We start from the raw sequence: 19355 nt of genomic DNA on the forward strand, positions 1-19355 counted from the left end.
TGATACTGAATGAAATGCTCACTTTTACCTGAGGATTGAGGAGTAGCAGAAGATGTTACTGTCCTTTTCTCCTCACATTTTCTTTGTCTTCATACACTCCATATTCCTTCTTGTGTCTCATTAAAGATGATTTCTTTTTTTTTTAAATTTTTATTGGAGTTTAGTTGATTTACAGATGTTAGTTTCAGGTGTACAGCAAAGTGAATTAGTTGTACATATACATATATCCACTCTTTTTTTAGATTCTTTTCCATATAGGCCATTACAGAGTACTGAGTAGACTTCCTTGTGCTACACACTGGGTTCTTATTAGTTATCTATTTTATATATGTCAATAGTAGTGTGTGTATATCAATCCCAATCTCCCGATTTATCCCTCTCCCCCATATCCCCTGGTAACCATATGTTTATTTTCTACAAAAGATGGTTTCTACTGGATGCTTTTGGATGTCTTTTTGGAGTTGTTCTCTTTGTTTTGAAGTGCAGAGGTGAATAATGACAAAATGTGGAGAATTCCTTGAAACACTTGTAACAGCTATTTCACACCTTCTCTCCTTCCAGACCTCAAGCATCCCCCTCCATTCCTCTCTCGACCGAAGGCCCCGTTTCCTGTTTTACTGAGAAGATAGATGCTACAACAGGAGAGGACCTGCACTCATTCCCCACCATCATGTCTGCCAACCAAGCCCCTATCCTTATGCTGTCCACTTTCTCTTCTGGTTTTAGGGGTGGAGTTTGTGCTGCCATCCAAAGCCAACAGCTTCCACTGAAACAGTTATTTTCTCTCTGGGAGCATCATCAATTTTCACTTTCCACTGGATCATTCTCATCAATGTACGATGTGCTATAATGGCTTCCAGAAAGGAAATCCTACTGTGAACCCTCTAGTTTCCCTCCCATTTCTGTACTCCCATCAAAACGCCTCAAAATCACAGTTTTTTCTATCTATTTTACCTTGAATTCACACCATTCAGGTTCTATGTATTAGTTTTCTGTTGCTTTCATAACAAATGACCACACGTTTAGAAGCTTAAACAGCACAAATTATTTCACAGTTGCGTACGTCAGAAATGTGGTGCACACCTTGTTGGACTAACATCAGGTGTCAGCAGGACTGTGGTCCCTCCTGGAGTCTCTAGGGGAGAATCTGCTTTTTGTTTTTTAGTTTGTTGGCAGGATTCTTTTTCTTGTGGTTGCAGGACCTATGTCCCAACTTCCCTGTGGACTGTCAGCTGAGGGCTGTTCCCAGCGTCTGGAGGCTGCCGTATTCCTTGGCTTGTGGCCCCTTCCTTCATCTTCACGGCCACAACCATGGGTTGAGACTCCTTCATGCTTCCAGTCTCTTTTCCTTTTCCCGTCTCATGTCTCTGACCCAGTCTTCCGCCTCCCTCTTCCCCTTTTAAGGACTCATGAGATTAGATGGGGTTCACTGCGTAATCCAGGATAATCTCCCCATCTCAAGGCCTTTCACATTAATTACATCTGCAAAGTCCCTTTAGCTGTGTAAGGTAACATATTTACAAGTTCCAGGGATTGGGATGTGGATATCTTTGGGGGACCATTATTCTGCCCATCACACTTTCTTCCCCCCGGTAGGGCAGTCACCCAGATCCTCATGTTGCTAAATCCAATGGTCATTTCTAGTTCTGACCTTCCTTGACTAGTCAGCAGCATTTGCATAGGTGATCGCTGTCTCCTTTTTGATACACTTTCTTCATGTGGCTTCCAGGACACAACATTCACCTAGTTCCTCTTGTTCTGGTTCTTCATACCGTCTCCTACTGGTGCCTCTTCATCTTCTTGACCCCTGATCACTGAACGCACCAAGGCTCTTCTCCATCACTCACTCCTCAGGTGATCTCACATGGCTTTAAATATCATCTAGATGTGGACTCCCCAATCTCTACACCCTGACAGGGCTTCTCCCTTGAACTCCAGACACATACATTCACTTGCCTGTGTGACATGTTTTCTTGGATGCTTACTGGGAATTCACACTTATGGTTGATTGTCCGCCCACAAAACTGCCCTCTTCTCTGGCTTTGCAAATGGCAATTCCATCCTTCAGTCGCTCAAGCCAAAATCCTTGGAGTATCCTTAATGCCTTTCTTTCTCTCACTTTATTATCCAATCTATCATCAAGTTTGGTCACCACCACTTTCAGAACTCACTTAGGATGTGACCACTTTTCTCCCCTTTGCTGTTATCACGTTAGTCCAGGCCACCATAATGTCTAGGCTGGATGACTGCAATAGTCTTTTATCTGGTTTCCTGCTTCTGCCATTGCCTCTCAATTCAGACACTGGAATATAAGTCAGATCCTGTCATCCCTTTGCCTTGATCTCCACTGTCTTTCCATCTCACCCAAAGTAAAAGCCAGTGTCCTTACATTGGCCTATAAGACCTGCCATGATCTGATCCCTGCTACTCTTTCTCCTTCCTCATTGAGCTCCAGCTACTTGCTCCTTGGCTGTTCCTTGAACAGTCTCAGCACACTGCTGCCTCAGGACCTTTGCACTTGCTGTTGCCTTAACTGGGAACCTTTTCCCTTCAATACTGGCATAGCTCACTTCCTCTTCTCCAGGTCTCCGATTGAATGTCATCGCACATGGGTCTTTGGACCTGACACATTTGAAGCAGCAATCCCCGCACTCCTGAACCCTCCTAACCAGCTTTATTTTTCCTGTTTTCTACTTTTGAATAGTCTATTTCCTTCCTTTAGGATATCAGGTATATCCTTTGAGGTATAGATTTCCTGTGATTTATTCACTGCTCCTAGAAAAGTTCTGTTTCATAATAGGTACTAAATAAAATTTCCCAAATGAATGAAGAAATGTTTATTTTCAAAGTCACATCTTTGTGGTGAAAAAATTAAATAGTACCTAAAGATATAAAGTTGAAAGTATGAGAGGAAAAGTTTTCTATTTCTCAAAATGATTAGTAGTTTATTTTCTGTCTAAGAAATTTCAAATGCTTATATGTCAAGATTCTTTTTAACTTTCACATATAGGTAACAGATTATACAAACTTTTTTGCAACTTGATTCTTTCACTGTATTAATTATCTTGTATATATTTCTGTATCAAAAAACTTGAGAACTTTAAAAGCAAAGTATGTAAGTGGAGGTGATTCTAAAGTTTGTTTCCCCCTGTTTCACTCTAAATGTTCACTTGTTTTTTCTTCTCTAAGTTGATTACGGGAGCAGTGAGTCACCATTTTTTGCTGGTCATTGGGATTGCACTGCAGGATTGGCTGCCTTTTTACAAAAGAATTCCTCACTAAGATTAATACTTGAGGGCTTCCCTGGTGGCGCAGTGGTTGAGAGTCCGCTGCCGATGCAGGGGCCGCGGGTTCGTGCCCCGGTCTGGGAAGATCTCACATGACGCGGAGCGCCTGGGCCCGTGAGCCGTGGCCGCTGAGCCTGCGCGTCCGGAGCCTGTGCTCCGCAACGGGAGACGCCACAACACTGAGAGGCCCGCATACCGGACAAAACAAATAAATAAATAAATAAAAATAAAACAAAAGGCCAGAGACCTTGACATCTTGTCAGCTTTTCACTGACTGCCCTGTGAAAAGTCAACAATGTTGATAGTGATAGCCTCTGGGAAACGTGATATCAGTTGGATGGAGTTGCAGATATTTCAGATGATAAAATAGTCAATAAATATGCTAAAAACATATAGTGCCTTTTTCGAAAAGCTCATGGTATTTTTCATGACCAGGCCTTCCTTCTACTTCTGAGCACAAGTCGAGAAGTCTGGAATCTTTCTTACTACAGTAAGTCCCCTACATACAAATGAGTTCCATTCCGAGAGCACGTTCGTAAGTCCAATTTGTTTGTAAGTCCAGCAAAGTTAGCCTAGGTACCCAACTAACACAATTGGCTATATATACTGTACTGTAATAGATTTATAATACTTTTCACACAAATGATACATAAAAAACAAACAAACACAAAACATAAAGAAAACATGTTTAATCTTACAGTACAGTACCTTGAAAAGTACAGTACAACAGCTGGCATCCAGGGGCTGGCATCGAGTGAACAGGCAAATAGAATTACTGACTGGAGGAGGGAGGGGAGGTGGGAGATTGTAGAGCTGAAGGATTGTCAGCAATAGGAGATGGAGGGAAAGCTGCAATTCCACTCATGCATGATGTTGATGGAGCACGTTCGCGTCTTTGAAAGTTCGCAACTTTAAGGTTCGTATGTAGGGGACTTGCTGTACTGCTATCACTTAAGACCGAGGGCAGCAGAAATTGAAGACTGATGGAGACATCTTATCTTCTTGATAAGAAATGTAAACAGGGGAATTCCCTGGTGGTCCAGTGGTTAAGACTCTGAACTCTTACTGTAGAGGACCTGGGTTTGATCCCTGGTTGGGGAACTAACATCCCACAAGCTGTGCAGTGTGGCCAAAAAAAAAAAAAAAAAAAAAATCGTAGACAGGCCTCATGACGTGTGTTCTTTCTCTGACATGTTCTCACAGCTTCCGTGAGTTATACCTGGATCTTGGCCACTGGGCTGTGTAGTCTTGGCCAAGACAGCTAACCTTTCTGAGTCCCTTCTTTTGGAATCATTGTGTGGACTAGAGGTAATGTAGGTAGGGACCCAGCACTGGGCCTGCCACTGAGTAAATGTTAGTCATCATTAATAATGTTGCTATGACTATTGTTTTTCATTCTTTTTTTGTTTGTTTAGAATTTTTTATTTTTAAAATTTTATTTATTTATTTATTTTTGGCTGCGTTGGGTCTTTGTTGCTGTACGTGGGCTTTCTCTGGTTGCGGCAAGTGAGGGCTACTGTTCGTTGTGGTGCGCTGGCTTCTCATTGCGGTGGCTTCTCTTGTGGAGCATGGGCTCTAGGCACGCGGGCTTCAGTAGTTCTGGCACACAGGCTCAGGAGTCGTGCCTCGTGGGCTCTAGAGCACAGGCTTAGTAGTTGTGGCGCGTGGGCTTAGTTGCTCTGCGGCATGTGGGATCTTCCCAGACCAGGGCTCGAACCCGTGTCCCCTGCATTGACAGGCGGATTCTTAACCACTGCACCACCAGGGAAGCCCTAGAAATTTTTAAATTGAAGTATAGTTGATTTACAATATTGTGTTAGTTTCAAGTGGACAGCAAATTGCTTCAGTTATTTTTTTTCAGATTATGTTCCATTATAGGTTATTATAAGATATTGAATATAATTTCCCGTGCTATACAGTAAATCCTTGTTACTTATCTATTTTATGTATAGTAGTGTGTATCTGTTAATCCCATACTCCTAATGTGTCCCTCCCTCTATCTACCACTTGGTAACTGTAAGTTTTTTTTCTATGTTTGTGAGTCTGTTTCTGTTTTATATATATATTCATTTGTATTGTTTTTTAGATTCCACATATGCGATATCATATAACATTTGTCTTTCTCTGACTTACTTCACTAATATTCTCTAGGCTCATTCACATTGCTGCATGTGGCACTATTTCTTTTCTTTTTTTTTTTTGTGAATGAGTAATATTCCATTATGTGTGCATGTGTGTGTATATATACACACACCACATCTTCTTAAGCCAATCCTCTGTTGATGGGCACTTGGGTTGTTTCTGTGTCTTGGCTATTGTAAATATTGCAGCTATGAACATTGCGATGCACGTATCTTTTTGAATTAGAGTTTTCATCTTTTCTGGATGTATGCCCAGGGGTGGGATTGCTGGACCATACGGTGACTCTGTTTTTAGTTTTTTAAGGAACCTCCATACTGTTTTCCATAGTGGCTGCACCAATTTACATTTCCACCAACAGTGCAGGAGGGTTCCCTTTTCTCCACACCCTCTCCAGCATTTGTTATTTGTAGACATTTTAATGGTGGCTATTCTAACTGGTGTGAGGTGATACCTCATTGCAGTTTTGATTTGCATTTCTCTAAGAATTAGCGATATTGAACATCTTTTCATGTGCTTCTTGGCCATCTGTATGACTTCTTTGGACAAATGTCTATTTTGGTCTTCTGTCCATTTTTTGATTGGGTTGTTTGTTTTTTCAATATTGAGTTAATCATTGATAACACATTCTTTACCAACCTTTCCTTTCATTTCTCCTTAAGCCTGTCCAATAATCTAAGAATCTATAACTAATCCAAGTTCTCAACAAAGATAATTCACTTTCTGATGCATATACCCTGTTGTCTTGACAAGTTTTTCAGCATTTTAGAATCAATACTGTTTAAGAATAGGAGCTGAAAGTACTTCTGGTTTACGTGTGGTGAAATGCATCTAGATCACTATGAATACTTAATACTATACTTGTGTGCTAATGAGCCCTGGGTCATGGGGTTGGTGCCAGGGTCACATTCTGCATCTCTAACTCTAGTAGCTACTGGGAAAGGAGGAAGCAGATAAAAGTGTATGGCTGGACCAGCACAAGCCATTTATTCAACAAATGTTCACAGAATACTAGGTGACAAGGGTTAGGCAAATAGCTGGGGGTAAAAGTAGGTCCTGACAGCAGAGGGCTTATGGCCATCTAGTGGGGAGGCAGGAAAGTATAGTAGAGCTGCTAAAAGGCCACTAAATCACATAAAGTCCAAACCCGTTCATGAATGATGAGATTTTTGAAAGCAGCAGAGACTGGAAAGGAAAGCAGAGAAGGGAGGGGGTGAGGTACACATACATGTAGAATGCTCTGGAGAGAATCATGTCAACAAGTACATGAAGATGTTCTGGAAGATCCATGCTTGTCTTTGAAAGGCAAGTCCTAGAGGGTTTGGGTGCCAGCATATTGGCCTCTGTACCCCAACACCAAATTAATTCTCAGAGACAGAGTTTGGGGTGAAGTAAAAAAGCATAGCTTTATTGCTTTGCCAGGTTAAGGGGGCCACAGCGGGCTAATAACCTCAAAACTGTGTGTCCCGATCTGGAGGGGGTAGTGAGGAGTTTTATAGTAATGGTTCAGAGAGGGCGTGATCAGCCTGTGGACATTCTTCTGATTGATCGGTGGGGAGCTAAGTGGGAGTCGGCATCATCAACCTTCTGGTTTCAACTGGTCTGGGGTCTGTGTGCTTGTGGGCAGCATGCAGTTAACTTCTCCCACCTGGCAGGGGGTTTCAGTATCGGCAAAACAGCTCAAAGATATCGTTATGAATATCCTGTGGTGGGGAACCAGGACCCTGCTCCAAGGCTGTGCTGTTGTTTCTTTTGACTGTTCCTCCCTTGTCTCACATCCCCCCTCTTCCCTAATTAGCAACTGTTTGAACCTGCTCCTTGGAACTCAAGGAAGGTCTTGGAGGCTGAATGAAGCCTGTTTCCTGTAATCAAGAAATAGGGGACACAGAACGGCTTTTGTGCCCAGGAGCCGCACAGGGTCCTGCTTGGTATCAACAGGACTGAAGTCCCACCTATTGGAGAAAGTGAGGGATAAATCACCGGGCATGGCTGCCCTTTCTTCATGTAAATAGCATGATTTCTTTCTGGCAGCTTAACAACTTGTTACTTCTTCAGTTTAAATATAAACCCAAATGATCCCATGATAAGGAGGATTTGCAAGACAGAGCAACTGGGTGGCCAGAGTTCCTGGAGATTTATTCCTTACCGTGAGAGTGTGGATGTGTCCTAGAGCTGGGCAGCGTGAGAGCTTGTGGCCACACAGACTGGCTGAAATCTCTGCTCCCTCCACCATGACCCTGAGAAAAACTATTCCATCTCTGTGAGCCTCTCTCCTCATCTGTAAAATGGTGAAAATAAGTGGCTTCCCTGCAGGGTTCAGTGGGGTTTAAGTGCCATAGTGTAGGTGGAGCTATTATGGCATGTTAGCTGTTATTACGGAGACTGCTGTGCAAGGGATAACAAGAGTTCAAGAGGAAAGATAAGACCTTGGGTTAAAAGGCAGAATCAAAGTGAGATCAGACATCCTTCTGATTTTATACCCACATCTCCTTCTTTGAATCCAGGCTCATTTTTTGCATTCGGGGCTGAGTCATTTTCCTGCCTTTTGGGGAACCCAAACCCAATAAAATTGAGAATCTAGACGCTTCTGGGATGGGTGTGCTCACTTCTCATTCCCACACTTCATTGCTGGATAATCACTTTATTTTCTTCAAAAATTTTTTTCAAGTCCAGATGAATGCTTTAGAGTTTAGCTGTAAGTAAGCCCTAAACTGCATTATATTGTAGATTACCTCCTTTTACGGCACTGGGTGATGCTGGGAAATTGAGCAATTCATCAGCAAGTTATAGGTTGTTTTCCTTCACAGGCATTCTTGTATTCTCTCACCAGAATCTTTTATTTGTTGATATCATACTGTAAGATACAGTAGAAGGTATTTGCAAGTTTAGTAGATGCTCCCAGAAATAGATTTAAGGTGTGATTATTTAGCAATGTGTGATTTAAATCTCATGTGATCATTGGTTTCCAAGTTTATCAAATCATCGACTCTTAGATTCAAAAGGGGATTAATCTACATAATGGCCCCCAGTCTGTTTCCTAGAATACCCTTCTTTAGATGTTGGTAGATTTCTGTGAAAAAGTTGCCAAATAAGTTTTGGAAATTCTATGTACTCTTTTTCATAATTGAAGATTGTGAATACACATTGTCATAAAAAATCCTGTTGAACCTTTGTAAGAGTTTTCAAACGTATGTGACCATGGACCACTCCCTCCTTCCTTTTTCCTCAACACATGTTAATATCCATAAGGATAAGTGTATTTTAAGATGCAGTTTTGGAAAGGTTATGTAGGGATAATGGTCAGGCTCTTCCTTTTTTCAATTTTGTGCCTGTATCATGTCACTGCGATGTCTCAAAAAAAAAAAAAAAAAAAATCGTAGACAGGCCTCATGACGTGTGTTCTTTCTCTGACATGTTCTCACAGCTTCCGTGAGTTATACCTGGATCTTGGCCACTGGGCTGTGTAGTCTTGGCCAAGACAGCTAACCTTTCTGAGTCCCTTCTTTTGGAATCATTGTGTGGACTAGAGGTAATGTAGGTAGGGACCCAGCACTGGGCCTGCCACTGAGTAAATGTTAGTCATCATTAATAATGTTGCTATGACTATTGTTTTTCATTCTTTTTTTGTTTGTTTAGAATTTTTTATTTTTAAAATTTTATTTATTTATTTATTTTTGGCTGCGTTGGGTCTTTGTTGCTGTACGTGGGCTTTCTCTGGTTGCGGCAAGTGAGGGCTACTGTTCGTTGTGGTGCGCTGGCTTCTCATTGCGGTGGCTTCTCTTGTGGAGCATGGGCTCTAGGCACGCGGGCTTCAGTAGTTCTGGCACACAGGCTCAGGAGTCGTGCCTCGTGGGCTCTAGAGCACAGGCTTAGTAGTTGTGGCGCGTGGGCTTAGTTGCTCTGCGGCATGTGGGATCTTCCCAGACCAGGGCTCGAACCCGTGTCCCCTGCATTGACAGGCGGATTCTTAACCACTGCACCACCAGGGAAGCCCTAGAAATTTTTAAATTGAAGTATAGTTGATTTACAATATTGTGTTAGTTTCAAGTGGACAGCAAATTGCTTCAGTTATTTTTTTTCAGATTATGTTCCATTATAGGTTATTATAAGATATTGAATATAATTTCCCGTGCTATACAGTAAATCCTTGTTACTTATCTATTTTATGTATAGTAGTGTGTATCTGTTAATCCCATACTCCTAATGTGTCCCTCCCTCTATCTACCACTTGGTAACTGTAAGTTTTTTTTCTATGTTTGTGAGTCTGTTTCTGTTTTATATATATATTCATTTGTATTGTTTTTTAGATTCCACATATGCGATATCATATAACATTTGTCTTTCTCTGACTTACTTCACTAATATTCTCTAGGCTCATTCACATTGCTGCATGTGGCACTATTTCTTTTCTTTTTTTTTTTTGTGAATGAGTAATATTCCATTATGTGTGCATGTGTGTGTATATATACACACACCACATCTTCTTAAGCCAATCCTCTGTTGATGGGCACTTGGGTTGTTTCTGTGTCTTGGCTATTGTAAATATTGCAGCTATGAACATTGCGATGCACGTATCTTTTTGAATTAGAGTTTTCATCTTTTCTGGATGTATGCCCAGGGGTGGGATTGCTGGACCATACGGTGACTCTGTTTTTAGTTTTTTAAGGAACCTCCATACTGTTTTCCATAGTGGCTGCACCAATTTACATTTCCACCAACAGTGCAGGAGGGTTCCCTTTTCTCCACACCCTCTCCAGCATTTGTTATTTGTAGACATTTTAATGGTGGCTATTCTAACTGGTGTGAGGTGATACCTCATTGCAGTTTTGATTTGCATTTCTCTAAGAATTAGCGATATTGAACATCTTTTCATGTGCTTCTTGGCCATCTGTATGACTTCTTTGGACAAATGTCTATTTTGGTCTTCTGTCCATTTTTTGATTGGGTTGTTTGTTTTTTCAATATTGAGTTAATCATTGATAACACATTCTTTACCAACCTTTCCTTTCATTTCTCCTTAAGCCTGTCCAATAATCTAAGAATCTATAACTAATCCAAGTTCTCAACAAAGATAATTCACTTTCTGATGCATATACCCTGTTGTCTTGACAAGTTTTTCAGCATTTTAGAATCAATACTGTTTAAGAATAGGAGCTGAAAGTACTTCTGGTTTACGTGTGGTGAAATGCATCTAGATCACTATGAATACTTAATACTATACTTGTGTGCTAATGAGCCCTGGGTCATGGGGTTGGTGCCAGGGTCACATTCTGCATCTCTAACTCTAGTAGCTACTGGGAAAGGAGGAAGCAGATAAAAGTGTATGGCTGGACCAGCACAAGCCATTTATTCAACAAATGTTCACAGAATACTAGGTGACAAGGGTTAGGCAAATAGCTGGGGGTAAAAGTAGGTCCTGACAGCAGAGGGCTTATGGCCATCTAGTGGGGAGGCAGGAAAGTATAGTAGAGCTGCTAAAAGGCCACTAAATCACATAAAGTCCAAACCCGTTCATGAATGATGAGATTTTTGAAAGCAGCAGAGACTGGAAAGGAAAGCAGAGAAGGGAGGGGGTGAGGTACACATACATGTAGAATGCTCTGGAGAGAATCATGTCAACAAGTACATGAAGATGTTCTGGAAGATCCATGCTTGTCTTTGAAAGGCAAGTCCTAGAGGGTTTGGGTGCCAGCATATTGGCCTCTGTACCCCAACACCAAATTAATTCTCAGAGACAGAGTTTGGGGTGAAGTAAAAAAGCATAGCTTTATTGCTTTGCCAGGTTAAGGGGGCCACAGCGGGCTAATAACCTCAAAACTGTGTGTCCCGATCTGGAGGGGGTAGTGAGGAGTTTTATAGTAATGGTTCAGAGAGGGCGTGATCAGCCTGTGGACATTCTTCTGATTGATCGGTGGGGAGCTAAGTGGGAGTCGGCATCATCAACCTTCTGGTTTCAACTGGTCTGGGGTCTGTGTGCTTGTGGGCAGCATGCAGTTAACTTCTCCCACCTGGCAGGGGGTTTCAGTATCGGCAAAACAGCTCAAAGATATCGTTATGAATATCCTGTGGTGGGGAACCAGGACCCTGCTCCAAGGCTGTGCTGTTGTTTCTTTTGACTGTTCCTCCCTTGTCTCACATCCCCCCTCTTCCCTAATTAGCAACTGTTTGAACCTGCTCCTTGGAACTCAAGGAAGGTCTTGGAGGCTGAATGAAGCCTGTTTCCTGTAATCAAGAAATAGGGGACACAGAACGGCTTTTGTGCCCAGGAGCCGCACAGGGTCCTGCTTGGTATCAACAGGACTGAAGTCCCACCTATTGGAGAAAGTGAGGGATAAATCACCGGGCATGGCTGCCCTTTCTTCATGTAAATAGCATGATTTCTTTCTGGCAGCTTAACAACTTGTTACTTCTTCAGTTTAAATATAAACCCAAATGATCCCATGAAAAGGAGGATTTGCAAGACAGAGCAACTGGGTGGCCAGAGTTCCTGGAGATTTATTCCTTACCGTGAGAGTGTGGATGTGTCCTAGAGCTGGGCAGCGTGAGAGCTTGTGGCCACACAGACTGGCTGAAATCTCTGCTCCCTCCACCATGACCCTGAGAAAAACTATTCCATCTCTGTGAGCCTCTCTCCTCATCTGTAAAATGGTGAAAATAAGTGGCTTCCCTGCAGGGTTCAGTGGGGTTTAAGTGCCATAGTGTAGGTGGAGCTATTATGGCATGTTAGCTGTTATTACGGAGACTGCTGTGCAAGGGATAACAAGAGTTCAAGAGGAAAGATAAGACCTTGGGTTAAAAGGCAGAATCAAAGTGAGATCAGACATCCTTCTGATTTTATACCCACATCTCCTTCTTTGAATCCAGGCTCATTTTTTGCATTCGGGGCTGAGTCATTTTCCTGCCTTTTGGGGAACCCAAACCCAATAAAATTGAGAATCTAGACGCTTCTGGGATGGGTGTGCTCACTTCTCATTCCCACACTTCATTGCTGGATAATCACTTTATTTTCTTCAAAAATTTTTTTCAAGTCCAGATGAATGCTTTAGAGTTTAGCTGTAAGTAAGCCCTAAACTGCATTATATTGTAGATTACCTCCTTTTACGGCACTGGGTGATGCTGGGAAATTGAGCAATTCATCAGCAAGTTATAGGTTGTTTTCCTTCACAGGCATTCTTGTATTCTCTCACCAGAATCTTTTATTTGTTGATATCATACTGTAAGATACAGTAGAAGGTATTTGCAAGTTTAGTAGATGCTCCCAGAAATAGATTTAAGGTGTGATTATTTAGCAATGTGTGATTTAAATCTCATGTGATCATTGGTTTCCAAGTTTATCAAATCATCGACTCTTAGATTCAAAAGGGGATTAATCTACATAATGGCCCCCAGTCTGTTTCCTAGAATACCCTTCTTTAGATGTTGGTAGATTTCTGTGAAAAAGTTGCCAAATAAGTTTTGGAAATTCTATGTACTCTTTTTCATAATTGAAGATTGTGAATACACATTGTCATAAAAAATCCTGTTGAACCTTTGTAAGAGTTTTCAAACGTATGTGACCATGGACCACTCCCTCCTTCCTTTTTCCTCAACACATGTTAATATCCATAAGGATAAGTGTATTTTAAGATGCAGTTTTGGAAAGGTTATGTAGGGATAATGGTCAGGCTCTTCCTTTTTTCAATTTTGTGCCTGTATCATGTCACTGCGATGTCTCAGCAGTATCTTCCATATGCCAGTGGTGTGGTTCTAGTGATTTCTCTACCCCTCCAGGTGTTATATCACGTTGGCTCAAGCTCTGGGAATGAGCATGGGGGGAGCTCCCACTGGACCAGCAGGAACAGGCAAAACAGAAACGACCAAAGATATGGGACGATGTCTTGGGAAATATGTCGTGGTTTTCAATTGTTCAGACCAGATGGATTTCCGAGGACTTGGACGGATTTTTAAAGGTGAGGGTTATATATTTTTATTTCATGAGAAATTTAAGCTAAGGTGGAATATCTTGTTAAGATTTATTTTTCAACAATTGGCTACATCTTAGTGTCATTTTCCAACTTTGTAAAACTTTTTGGGAAACCTGAATCTTACCAGTGTTGTGTGGGTCAAATGTCAATATCACTTGCCTTTGTAATGTTCCTTTATCCCTGCAGGTTGGGTGTTTACAGATAAAGGGTCACATTGTGAGTTATTTTGGAGGCATTCAATGTGTGATCTATTTGTTCAACTTTTATGTTTGAGCAAACTTATCTGTGGCTTGACCTGGCAATTGCATAATGCTCTTTTTCTTTGACTTTCCAAAATTATGTACTAATTGGATTTTCTATTCAATTTCCGTTCTAAGGACTGGCTCAGTCTGGATCCTGGGGTTGTTTTGATGAATTTAATCGTATCGACCTACCAGTTCTCTCCGTTGCAGCCCAGCAGATTTCCATTATTCTGACATGTAAAAAGGAGCGTAAAAAATCTTTTATTTTTACTGATGGAGATAATGTGACTATGAACCCTGAATTTGGGCTTTTTCTAACTATGGTAAGGAACCACAAGAAGAGCTACTGAACTTCAGCCTTCTTATCACAGTTTTCACACATGTCCCTGTTCATATGTCACTTATTTTCCATGAATGGAAATTGAGATTGTAATTTTCACTCCTGTTTGAAAACCTTTGGTGTTAAACAGAGCTCATATTAATAACTCATGACTTAGTCTCTCCAGTTAAAAGAAGAGTGAGATATGTAAATGAATTTTCTGGTTGTCATTCCAGATTTGTTGTGTGTGCATAATGAATCTTTTAATATCATGCTGATGTGTTGCGCTTGTTACCCCATGACCGTATCATTCATCCTTGGCTTTTATTTTCTGTATAGAATCCTGGCTATGCTGGGCGGCAGGAACTCCCTGAAAACTTGAAGATTAACTTCCGCTCCGTGGCCATGATGGTGCCTGACCGACAGATTATCATCAGGGTGAAGTTGGCTAGTTGCGGCTTCACTGATAACATTGTTTTGGCCAGGAAGTTTTTCACGCTCTACAAGCTGTGTGAGGAGCAGCTTTCTAAGCAGGTGTGACATTCTGAAGGTCCCTATGTACTTAGGCATATTTAAATTTTTTATTCAGTGCTGGAGAGGGTGTGGAGAAAAGGGAATCCATCTACACTGTTGGGGGGTAATGTAAGTTGGTGCAGCCACTGTGGAAAACAGTATAGAGGTTCCTCAGAAAACTAAAAATAGAACTACCATATGACACAGCAATCCCTCTCCTGGGCATATATCCAGACAAAACTGTAATTCGAAAAGATACATGCACCCCAGTATTCATTGCAGCACTGCTTACAATAGCCAAGACATGGAAGCAACCTAAATGTCCATCAAAAGATGAATGGATAAAGAAGATGTGGTACATATATACAGTGGAATATTACTCAGCCATAAAAAAGAATGAAATAGTGCCATTTGCAGCAACATGGATGGACCTAGAGATGATCAGACTAAGTGAAGTCAGGCAGAGAAAGACAAATACCATATGATATCAATTACATGTGGAATCTAAAAAAATGATACAAAGGAACTTATTTACAAAACAGAAATAGACTCACAGATATAGAAAACAAGCCTATGGTTACCAAAAGGGGAGGCAGGGGGAGGGGTAAATGAGGAGTTTGGGATTAACATATACATACTACTATATATAAAATAGGTATACAACAAAGACTTACTGTATGGCACAGGGAACTGTACTTAGTATTCTGTAATAACCTATACTGGAAAAGAATCTTAAAAAGAATACACATATGTATATGTGTAACTGAATCACTTTGCTGTACACCTGAAACTAACACAATATTGTAAATCAGCTATACTCTAATCTAAAATAAAAATTAAAAAAAAATTGTGGGCTGCGGTTGTTGACAAGGTACCTCATACATACAAAGTAGAAAGTTGTATCATGGCAAAAACAATTTTACGTGCATAGTTTTACTAAGTACATTTGAAGAAATTAGCATTTAAGGCATAGAAATAAAGTTTACACTGTCTGAACTGACTTAAGAGCCAAAGAATTATGAATATTGATGTTTGCTTTTTATCTCACCTGTTCATTCATCATAATATATGTCATGTGTCCTCATGGTTTTGAGGAACCTCTCAATCCAAACTGCTTTGAAGCTAGGTTATACCCACAGGTTCAACTATATTCCATTCTCACTCAAAACATTCTTGGTTTCTTCTGATTATTGCAGCCTTTACTCACTGATTCTTCCCTTTTCCCTGCTGTTTCTTGCAGGTAGAGAAGCTCCCACATCACTGACTCCTGCCCTCTTCCTCTCTAATTTCATTTCTCCTCCTTCACTCCTATTGCCCTTGTTCACAAGGTCACAAGGTCACAAGGGAAATGAAATGAGTCCATGTGTACAAAACAGTTGGCCCCATGCTGATCCCTTGGTGAGCATTCTGTGAATCTCACTTCATGCCCATAGATTTAACAGAGTCTAATGCTGATAAGTTTTCCTTAATTAATTCCACTCACCAGTACTTTCAAGTCATTGTTACTGTACTTTTATGCAAGCTTGCTCATATTTTTATTTTATTGCCACAATTAGAATTTAAACTCCTTGAAGGCAGGAACTCGGTCTGAATATTTTTATGTGCTCTATCCTCCAAACGATTGGTATTAAGTGATGCATACTGCTCCCAATTAGCAGATAATGTTTTTTTTTTTTTTTCTATAGGTTTTTAGAATTATGATGAAAAAATATTAAATTTATCACTTAACCATGTTTAAGCATATAGTTCGGTAGTGTTAAGTAAATGCACATTGTTGTGGAACAGATCTCCATAACTTTTTTGTCTTGCAAAACTGAAACTCTATACCCATTAAACAACTCCACTCTTCCCTTCCCCCCATTCCCTGGTAACCACAATTTTACTTTGTGTTTCCATGTATTTGGCTACTTTAGAAAGCTCATATAAGTGGAACCATACAGTATTTGTCTTTTTGTGACTGGCTTATTTAATTTAGTATAATGTTCTCAAGTTTCATCCATGGTGTAGCATGTGATAGTATTATACTTGCTTCCTTTTCCTGGTTGAAAAACATTCTTATTTTTAAATGTATGCCATGTTTTGTTTATCCGTTCATCAGTCGATGGGCATTTGGGTTGCTTCCACCTCCTGGCTATTGTGAATAGTGTTCCTATGAACGTGAGTGTTTAAATATCTTTTTGAGACTCTGCTTTCAATTCTTTTGAATGTATTCCCTGAAGTGGGATTGCTGTATGATATGGTAGTTCTATTTTAAATTGTTTGACCAACTGCCAGGGATACTCTTTCCTATAGTGGTTGGATAATTGGTTTTTAATTATTCACTTTATATGTGCTGAAATTTGGCATGATTGAGCTTTTATAAATACCTATCAAAGGGACAACAAAGCTGGGGGCTTGACTTTCTGATTTGTCCTTATTGTTTCCCCCTCTAGGTAATCCTGGAATGTAGCTACTTTTCTTTCTCCTCAATACCCCTGTCTTTTAAACTTATATGATGTTCATGAGTGAGGTCTCAGTTTAATTCTGGTTCAGAATTTAAGCTTTCAAGATATGAGGAAATTTTCTTATGGATGATTCGTTAAGAAGGGCTCAATGGGACATGTATCTCCAGGAGGAAATTTATTCCTTTCTCTCTGTCAAGATCTATTAGTTCTGATCTAAGGGCCTAAATTAATGATGGTACAGGAGAGGATTCTTTTGGGTATTTTCCATTTGCTAAAAAAAAGAATCTGTTGATAAAAAAAATTTTTTGCCCCACTAACTGTACAAATTTTCTAAAGGAAAATCAGCATTTATTCATTATGTCTTTGTCAAATTTGTACAGTTTCTATGGGTAAGTTAATATTGAAAATAAGCCCGGTGTACCTCATATTCTTCAGGTACATTATGACTTTGGTCTGCGTAATATTCTGTCTGTTCTGCGAACTCTGGGAGCAGCCAAAAGAGCCAACCCCACGGATACGGAGTCCACAATTGTCATGCGTGTACTACGAGATATGAATCTTTCCAAACTGGTAAGATTCACAGATGGAAATGTTCCACCCACTTAAATTTCAGTTTAACTAAGCACAAATGCGATTAGAAATATTTATTTAAAGTGCTCATTTAAAATGCTTAATTATCAGATAAATACATAGAGCATAACATAAATTTAAATTACATAGAGCATAACTTTCAATTACATTTTTTCAGGAGCAATTTTTGTGGTGGCTCATCTCTAGTCTAACATGTCTATTCCAATAGAATTAAAATGGATTTTTAAAAATCCACGTCTTACATTTCCAAATACCTTGAAATTTTTGTGCTGTAGAGCTAAAATCCCTTTTACCTTTGTGAACGTAGAACTTGGAAGGAAATTGTATGTGAATTTTACATGTGTGTAATAATTTCACATTCTTTGATTTCACAGTAGAGACTGAACAATCAGTTGTCCAGCATCAGTGGATCCATGTACAGGATGACAGAATGATATATTTTTATTTCAAAATAAGAGTATGAACCAAATTCCAATTCATGAATTTGCCACCATTCTCATTTTAAAAAATTATTTTTAAGTTAAATGAGAAATTGTAGGTTATTTAGTAAACTCTGCAATCTGGTGGTTTTATGGAAAGGTTGTCATGTAGGCAATATTTTCTTTCCTTCTATTTCCTTCCTTTTTTTTTCTCTTCTCCCCCCACACCCCTTTTTTAAAAACTAATTTTTAATTTAGTAAACATGATGAAAATATGTCTCAACTTCAGTGGAGGTGATATTTTATTTATTACTGTTTGTGACAAAGTAATCTGGGCTGTATTGGACATTTTCAGTTTATCTGATATTGCCATGTTTATGCCAAAAGATTTGGTCTGATCTCCCTTTATTTTCTTTCTGAGGTTGATGAGGATGAACCCTTATTTTTGAGTTTGATTGAAGATCTCTTCCCAAATATTCTTCTGGACAAGGCCGGTTACCCTGAACTGGAAATGGCAATTAGTAGACAGGTAATATATTTCACAGGACATCAAGTACAGTGTCCCTTTCATCTGAACTTCATGGGAATCAAGTGGAGCTGTTGTGGCCTAAATCTACAAGTTCCGAGAACAACACTGAGGCTGTGGCTACAGTTTTAAGAGAAGCCGTTGCTCACCATTGATAGAGCTTTTCCTCCCAGGGGGTCTCCTACCATCACTCAGCTACAGCCATATGCTAGTGGCCCCATTATTGATGGAGACCATTCCACACCAGATTCCCAATGAAATGTGATGGGTCAGCAGGGGCCAGTGGAGCTTGGCCAGCTGCATTGCCCATGCTGGTTTTGTTTCTCTCTGTGGCCCTGGTGTTTACCACATTGCTTTGGTCTCAGGACTGTAGCTACTGAGTGTCATTTGCAGTGATCTCATATGGCTCCTTAGCTGTCATCCTTTTTCCCCAGGCCCAAGATCACTTGTGATTTCTTCCTTGGGCTCTGGGGGGATCCATCATGTTAAGTGTATCATTAGGTGTCTGGATTTCCCATGATACTTGGTGCAGCTTTAACTTTTTACAGTCTTCTTAGGAATGGAAATGAATCATGAAAACCTTATGCCTCAACTTCCTTTCCTATGAAAAAGAGTTTTTTAAAAAATTCTTTTATAGAAATGGTGATTAGCTCATATTTATAAAATGCATTTCAATTCTTTGAAGATATTTGTAATAAAAATCAATATGGTAGTATTTTGTGGCCATTTCCCCTTTAAAGAGCAGTACATAAAGATCTTAATTTCCTAATCAGGTAAAAGTGATAATTCATTTTGTAAATGGCTTCTTCATCATATGGCCAAATTAATTGTAGCATTGCCTAAAAAGCTAAGTATAAACGAATTTATAAAGTGACTTACATTAGTAATTTATAGCATATGAAAAATCGGAA

At 40.1% G+C, this 19355-nt stretch overlaps 1 protein-coding gene across 1 annotated transcript in view; it reads left to right on the top strand.

The window, feature by feature from the left end:
- DNAH5 (dynein axonemal heavy chain 5) overlaps window positions 1-19355 on the top strand; it is a 207251-nt gene that overhangs the window by 74405 nt on the left and 113491 nt on the right. Inside the window, 5 exon segments of the mRNA XM_007451616.1 lie at window positions 13197-13375; window positions 13768-13955; window positions 14291-14485; window positions 17344-17478; window positions 18340-18447. Coding sequence (XP_007451678.1) covers window positions 13197-13375; window positions 13768-13955; window positions 14291-14485; window positions 17344-17478; window positions 18340-18447 — 805 coding nt within the window.

The sequence above is a fragment of the Lipotes vexillifer genome, unplaced genomic scaffold (assembly GCF_000442215.2).
Source record: "Lipotes vexillifer unplaced genomic scaffold, Lipotes_vexillifer_v1.1 scaffold590, whole genome shotgun sequence".
Taxonomy (NCBI): Eukaryota; Metazoa; Chordata; class Mammalia; order Artiodactyla; family Lipotidae; genus Lipotes; species Lipotes vexillifer.